The sequence below is a fragment of the Oncorhynchus tshawytscha genome, linkage group LG07 (genome assembly GCF_018296145.1).
Source record: "Oncorhynchus tshawytscha isolate Ot180627B linkage group LG07, Otsh_v2.0, whole genome shotgun sequence".
NCBI classification, from domain to species: Eukaryota; Metazoa; Chordata; class Actinopteri; order Salmoniformes; family Salmonidae; genus Oncorhynchus; species Oncorhynchus tshawytscha.
In genome coordinates this window covers 41,512,645-41,520,353 of record NC_056435.1, presented here as the reverse complement: position 1 = coordinate 41,520,353, position 7,709 = coordinate 41,512,645, and the positions used below count along the sequence as shown (strand labels likewise).

At 42.8% G+C, this 7,709-nt stretch overlaps 1 protein-coding gene across 1 annotated transcript; it reads left to right on the top strand.

The window, feature by feature from the left end:
• The first annotated feature begins 3,268 nt into the window (after positions 1-3,268).
• Positions 3,269-7,702, top strand: psma5 (proteasome 20S subunit alpha 5). Its single transcript, XM_024427180.2, has 10 exons — positions 3,269-3,379; positions 3,675-3,719; positions 4,185-4,251; positions 5,057-5,183; positions 5,507-5,574; positions 5,820-5,927; positions 6,130-6,188; positions 6,389-6,491; positions 6,817-6,903; positions 7,216-7,702. The coding sequence occupies exons 2-10, from the start codon at positions 3,691-3,693 to the stop codon at positions 7,291-7,293; spliced, it is 726 nt and encodes a 241-aa protein (XP_024282948.1). The 5' UTR covers positions 3,269-3,379; positions 3,675-3,690; the 3' UTR covers positions 7,294-7,702.
• Positions 7,703-7,709: the final 7 nt, after the last annotated feature.

The window sequence follows — 7,709 nt, the reverse complement described above, 5'->3', positions numbered from 1 at the left end:
GAGTGGGGGAAGAGTGTGAGTGGGGGAAGAGTGTGAGTGGGTGGGGGAGAAGGGGAAGGGGAAAGGGGTGTGAAGTGGGTGGGGGGGGTGGGGGTGTGAGTGGGGGAAGGGTGTGTAAGTGGGGGAAGGGGGTGAGTGGGGGAAGGGGGGAGTGGGGGAATGGGGTGGGGTGAGTGGGGGAAGAGTGTGAGTGGGGTGATAGTGTGAGTGGGGTGAGAGTGTGATTTGGGAAAGGGGGTATAAGTGGGATAAGAGTGTCAGTGAGGGGGATCCCCACCTTGCGAGCAAAACATTTTAGCGGAGACAAAAAATGTATGTTTTAGAGTAAATTTCCTTTTACAAATTAATAACTCATTTCATGCGCTGTTTTATAGCAAATTTCCTGCAATTCTTTACATTTTGCCATACGGTGGATAGAAATGTTTGTTTTGTGTCCCCGCCCCATATGATTCTTATTTCCTCTCTTTATTTCTCTCTTTTTTTATCTCTCCACCTTCTGTAACAGGGGTGCTCTAGTAGCAACAAGCTAAAGTGAGACTCCTTTTCGGATTAATCACAAGTTACAATGGCTTGTAATGGCAGTTATTTTCAGGCATGAAGGCACATTGCTGTATCTGCTACATAGATCCAAAAATAGATTTTATTGCTAGTTAAAAATCACTACCACTGACAAACATCTACTGCTGGAGTGTATTACTAAACATGAATCAATAGCTTCTTAAGGGGGCATATTTTTGGTAACATTTTATCCTAAAACCTTTCATAAAAAATGCATTAGCAGCATTAGACTTGACAGCAATAAGATTAATAGGGCAATGAGAATCATGCAATCAGTTGTTCATTCACTTAGAACTGGTAGAGACACTGAGGGTAAACTGCATTCATTACCTACTATAACACTGTAAGTACTTTTGAGTGGGCAGAATAAAGGGTCCAGTGTGTTTGGGGTACTTTCCTCACCTGTACTGTTTTCTGTGTGTTTTCACCAATGACAAAGTTACAACCTTGTTCTTAATTAAAGGCACAAAAGACAAACAAATGGGTTAAGTAAATTGTGAAAATGATGTGTATGGCAATACTGGTGTTTGAGAGGGAGTAAAAAGAAAAACAAGTACGAGTTTTCTAAGTGCTAAGTTTCTAAGTCACCTCCCTGACCGAGGACCTTCTCCCCCGATTGCTCAGTTTGTCCGGCCGGCCATCTCTAGGAAGAGTCTTGGTGGTTCTAAACTTCTTCCATTTAAGAATGATGGAGGCCACTGTGTTCTTGGGACCTTCAATGCTGCAGAAATGTTTTGTTACCCTTCCCCAGATCTGTGCATCGACCCAATCCTGTCTCGTAGCTATACGGTCAAATAATTCAACCTCATGGCTTGGTTTTTGCTCTGACATTCACTGTCAACTGTGGGACCTTATATAAAAAGGTGTGTGCCTTTTCAAATCATGTCCAATCAATTGAATTTACAACAGGTGGACTCCAATCAAGTTGTAGAAACATCTCAAGGATGATCAATGGAAACAGGATGAAACTTGAGAGCTTTTTGAGAGTTGAGAGATCAAGTTCCTTGGTGTCCACATCATCAACAAACTATCATGGTCCAAATGCACCAAGACAGTCGTAAAGAGGGCACAACAGTGCCTATTCCCCCCTAGGAGACTGAAAAGATCTGGCATGGGTCCTCACAGACTCAAAAAGTTATTTAGCTGCATCATCGAGAGCATCCTGACTGATTGCATCACCTCCAGGTATGGCAACTGCTCAGCCTCCGACCGCAAGGCACTACAGAGGGCAGTGCGTACGGCCCAGTACATCATTGGGGCCAAGCTTCCTGCCATCCAGGACCTCTATACCAGGCGGTGTCAGAGGAAGGCTCAAAAAATTGCCAAGGACTCCAGGAGCCATAGTAATAGACTGTTCTCTCTGCTACCACACGGCTAGCGGTACCGGAGCACCAAGTCTAGGTCAAAAAGACTTCTTAACAGCTTCTACCCCCAAGCCATAATACTCTTGAACAGTTAATCAAATGGCTACCCAGACTATTTGCATTGTCTCCACCTCGCCTTTTATTTTTTACAGTGCTGCTACTCTCTGTTTATTATCCATGCATAGTCACTTTACCTCTACCTACATGTACATATTACCTCAATTACCTCAACTAACCGGTGCTCCCGCACATTGACTCTGTACCGGAACCCCCTGTATATAGCCTCCACATTGACTCTGTACCGGAACCCCCTGTATATAGCCTCCACATTGACTCTGTACCAGAACCCCTGTATATAGCCTCCACATTGACTCTGTACCGGAACCCCTGTATATTGCCTCCACATTGACTCTGTACCGGAACCCCTGTATATAGCCTCCACATTGACTCTGTACCGGAACCCCTGTATATAGCCTCCACATTGACTCTGTACCGGAACCCCCTGTATATAGCCTCCACATTGACTCTGTACCGGAACCCCCTGTATATAGCCTCCACATTGACTCTGTACCGGAACCCCCTGTATGTAGCCTCCACATTGACTCTGTACCGGAACCCCCTGTATGTAGCCTCCACATTGACTCTGTACCGGAACCCCCTGTATGTAGCCTCACTACTGTTATGTTATTGTTGCTCCTTAATTATTTGTTATATTTGTATTTTTTTGATTCATAGTTTCTTTTTATTCTTAAAACTGCATTGTTGGTTAAGCATTGTAAGTAAGCATTTCACTATAAGGTCTACCTGTTGTATTCTGCGCATGTGACATTTGATTTGACATTACCTCAATTTCGAGTCTTACAGCAAAGGGTCTGAATAGTTAAGTAAATATGTTTTTTAAATATTTTTTATATGCATTTGCAAACAATTTGAAAAATCTGTTTTCGCTTCATCATTATGGGGTACTGTGTGTAGATAGATGAGGAAAACATGTATCTAATCAATATCAGAATAAAACTGTAACGTAACAAAATGTGGAAAAAGTCAAGGTGTCTGAATACTGTATGCTTCAGTAAGGTTGGCTTCTTAGCGTTCATAGCAATGGTTATCAACTGTACCGCAGAAATTGAATGTATATCACAGAAAATAGATAGCTGCAGAGAAGTATTTGGTTCAGGAGTAGATAGGGTCAATGTAGTGGAATGTGGTAGTGGGTTTTTAATGCGTGTATGAGTGTTAGAATGAGTTTTTATTTTTTTCCTTTTCCCATATTGTGTCACAGGGTATCATGAATTTATATTATAGTCCAGTTGGGGGCGGTAATGAAACATATTGGATGCCAACCACCCTTAAACCTCATCAAAGACGAAGAGGAAGCATTTCCCTCTCTGTGTGTTTGAGCACACACACGCTTCCTGTAGAAACAAGCGAACTCATTCTACGATCCAGTGCGGGTGGTAGGCAAATAGTATTATCTTTCTTGACTGCGAATCCAACATTATTTTCCATTATAGTTGCATGATCCATACATAATGTTGTGTGAAAGTATCGTAGAGTGTAACGTTACCATATAAATGTAGTTTGCTAGCTCTAACTTTCTGAACCAATGCCGAAGGGTGTTAATGTAGCTACTGCTCTACACAGATCTTTCCTACCTATCTGCAGGTTCCCACACACGAGCTAACGCTACATTTCGTGTTTTAATTGCATGTTCCCAATCGCGTCTCTTCAACAAAGTGTTTTTGTTTACAGATCTAAAACCTTCAAGATGTTTTTGACGAGATCGGAGTACGACAGGTAAGTTAAGACACGGAACTGCATTGTCACGACATCGGGCTAACTAGCCGCTAACAATTAACGTAGCTAACTTCCACACGTACCAGCACAATACCATGTTATTTAGCTCGCCATCTAGTTAGCTAGCTACTGCTAGCTAGATGGTTTGTGCACTTGTTATGTCTGGTAAACATCTGCGTATTAATCATTCCTTAATGTTATATTATAATATGTCACTGAAATTGCCGTGATAGTTTGCTGGATAACGCTAGCTAGCTGACGTTAGTTTCTTTCACTTTCACTTAGCTAAAGTTAGTTAGCTACAGTAGCTAATTGCAAAATGGTCGTGTTCCAGACTGGTGTATTTTGTGCTGAGAAAGAAGTTTACGTTACCCCCGTTAATCTAGAAAGCTCTTCTAACCTTTACAGTACTGACGGAATAGCTATTGGAACTTCAGGGCACTAAATCTATCATCTTTTTTTCAGAGGAGTAAACACCTTTTCTCCAGAGGGACGACTGTTCCAAGTGGAATATGCTATTGAGGCGATTAAGGTATTTTCAAAACATCAAATTCAATATCGCAAGAACACACCATTACACTTCACCTTCAATAATAGCTTCCTCGGGAAAGACATTGTTCATTGTCACGGAAAATAGGCAACCTTGTGTGTCATCTCTGTATATAGAGTTCAAAATGTACTCACTCAAAGCATGTGAAAGAATAACCCAAGGAGGCCGAGATGTAAAAAATAATATACTTAATTGAATTCATGCTCAAGATAATACTACGGGTCACAGGGCAAGGTGCTAAACAAAAAATGGCATATTTTGTCCCCCAAAAATAATATTTGACCTTTTATTTAACTAAGCAAGTCAGTTAAGTTAAGAACACATTTCTTATTTACAATGATGGCCTACTGGGAAACAGTGGGTTAAACTGCCTTGTTATGGGGCAGTAGGACAGATTTTTACTGTGTCCGCTCAGGGATTCAATCTAGCAACCTTTCTGTTACTGGCCCAACGCTCTAACCAATAGGCTACCTGCCGCCCCAATTATGCCTTAATTGGTGCTGTAAAATAAAGTAGACACACTTAAGTACACAACTGTTGTGCGTAACAAGTGCAGCCATCTTAAATACTAGTGAATGGGAGGTCAAGGTATATTAGCACAGAATATGTAGTAGAGAAATGTAAAAACTGACAACTCTGTCACATTACGGAATGTAAGACAACAGTCTAGGCTACATAACAATACAGTACTGAAGTATAAAGCTCAGAGGGCGGGACTGGGGACAGCTGGTCATCTTTGTATATGACGTTTCTATCAACAAGAGTCTGAACACCTGTTGTCTCTCAGCTGGGCTCCACAGCCATTGGCATCCAGACATCTGAGGGGGTGTGTCTGGCCGTGGAGAAGAGGATAACATCTCCTCTAATGGAGCCAAGCAGCATCGAGAAGATTGTGGAGATCGACACCCACATCGGTAAGCAGCCAGAGAAGGGACTAGGCAGGGGCAGACACTGTCAAACAACACACAGACGTGAACACTTATCGGAGCTCCGGTTGTTTGTGTAACACATGACTGGTCTATGGAGAGAACAAGTGTTCTCAATCATTCTGGGAAAATGAAAGGTACCTGGATCAAGCAGTCAGAATAATTTCAATAGGCTCAACATATTTTTGTATCAGAAATGATTTTAAGATAAGCACCACTGTGTAAAAGAGGCCTTCTATAGGCCGTGTTTCAGAGATTAGTATTCAAGGTTTGAAAATGTGTTTTTGAGCGTCCATCTCTTCTCCTCAAAGGTTGTGCTATGAGTGGCTTGATAGCTGATGCCAAGACTCTTATTGACAAAGCAAGAGTGGAGACACAGGTAAGTGTTAAGTTGGCTGAATTCAAGTACACGTGCATTTTCAAACTGAACATTACTATACTATCGAGGTAAAAATGAACACATGGCTGATGTTTGCACTTATGAGATGCACACTACATTGTGAACTACTTGTTAAAGCAGTTTTGTACAACATAAAGTAAAGCATTTTAGATCCTCAACTACTTGATATGTAAAGATTTTTAGTTTCTTTCCTTTTTAACCCTGCTTTGTTTGTCCCCTTCCAGAACCACTGGTTCACCTACAACGAGACCATGACAGTGGAGAGTGTGACCCAGGCCGTGTCTAACCTGGCCCTGCAGTTTGGAGAGGAGGATGCAGACCCTGGAGCCATGGTTAGTGATCACACAACGATGAGACAAAACCTTGAAATATCAACTCACTTGCGTATTGCTCACTTTTTCATTAATTCGGTGATGTATTAATTCATAGAAACTGGTAGAGGTTGAAAGCACTTTTCCAGCTAGTTGTCACTTATTTCTCCCACAGCTGTGAGGCGTCACTCTGTACTCATTCCCTGTGCTTCTCTCTCCTCAGAGCCGGCCCTTTGGTGTAGCGCTTCTCTTTGGTGGACTGGATGAGAAGGGGCCCCAGCTGTACGTTAATCTATTTATTCAACATACATTTAACACTTTGTTTTAGTGTGATAGAATTGGTTTGGGCAAAATCTCTCATTCTAATCCCGGACTTGTGCTGAATTTTCATGAGAGAACCAAACCTTCAGTCTTCATCAGATGGTGAAATGTCTCTTGAAATTCTACACCCCCTGATTTTTCAACTTTGTGTGTGAGTGTAGGTACCACATGGACCCATCAGGCACCTTTGTCCAGTGTGATGCCCGGGCCATCGGCTCTGCCTCTGAGGGAGCCCAGAGCTCTCTGCAGGAGGTCTACCACAAGGTACCACCACCCCTCTCTCGGGCATCATCTCCCTTTCCTCTGTTACTATCATTATCATCTGCCAACCTTCTCCTTCATTACTTCCTCTATCACCCGCCAACCTTTTCCTCCATCACCCGCCAACCTTTTCCTCCATCACCCGCCAACCTTTTCCTCCATCACCCGCCAACCTTTTCCTCCATCACCCGCCAACCTTTTCCTCCATCACCCGCCACAACTCCACCAGATTGTCAGTTGGTTTCATTCTCCATCCTATTACAGGGGTGACGACCTTATTTTATTTATTAACCAAGACCTCTGTTTTCTCTCTGGGTGGCCTCTCCAGTCCATGACGTTAAAAGAAGCCATCAAGTCATCCCTCACCATCCTAAAGCAGGTGATGGAGGAGAAGCTGAATGCCACCAACATTGAGGTGAGCTCTAATCCTTCAGTCTCAACCACTGACCCTACTTCTAGTCGAGACATCTATTGCACATGTGGAAGTTGTTGTATCTAAGCAATATGGTGTAAGCCCCACTAAGCCTACCAGACGTCTGGGTGGAGCTATTGTCTTATTGTATTGTTTACCATAAATTCAGGTCTGCTGAGCCTTAGTCCTAGAGGGACTAATTTTCCTGTTTTACTGGTGTACCAGATATTGTTAGGGTGATAGGCAGCAATCAACCAAAACATATCACTCATCACATGTGTTTGTGTGCTAACCTCTCCCCTCTCACCCCTTCAGCTGGCTACAATAGAGCCAGGCAAGACCTTCCACATGTATTCCAAAGAAGAGCTGGAGGATGTTATCAAGGACATCTAGATCAGAGTGGTGCTCTGTGGACCTTGTCAGCACTGAGGAGAGGGAATCCACCTGGGCTCTGAGGATCACAACACATTTCCCATCAGCACTCGCTAGTTTCATTGGTTCCTTGTGTGGGAGGCAATTCTTTGTAATGTGTTATTTAGTTCTTATTTTGGCTCTGGAAATGGGAGGGCAGGAAGCCTAGTGGTTAAGAACGTAGGGCCAGACTAGGTGAAACATCAATTGATGTGCCCTTGAGCAAGGCACTTTAACCCTAATTGCTCTGAGCGTTTGCTACATTGACTAAAATAATTTCTACACTTCTGTACAGGCATCGGTCAGATCAGTGCTTAGAGCTGTGACATTAAAAAAGGGGGGTACTTTTTGTTATGGATCAATGCCTAAATAAAACTGTTGTATTCTAAAAGTTGTGG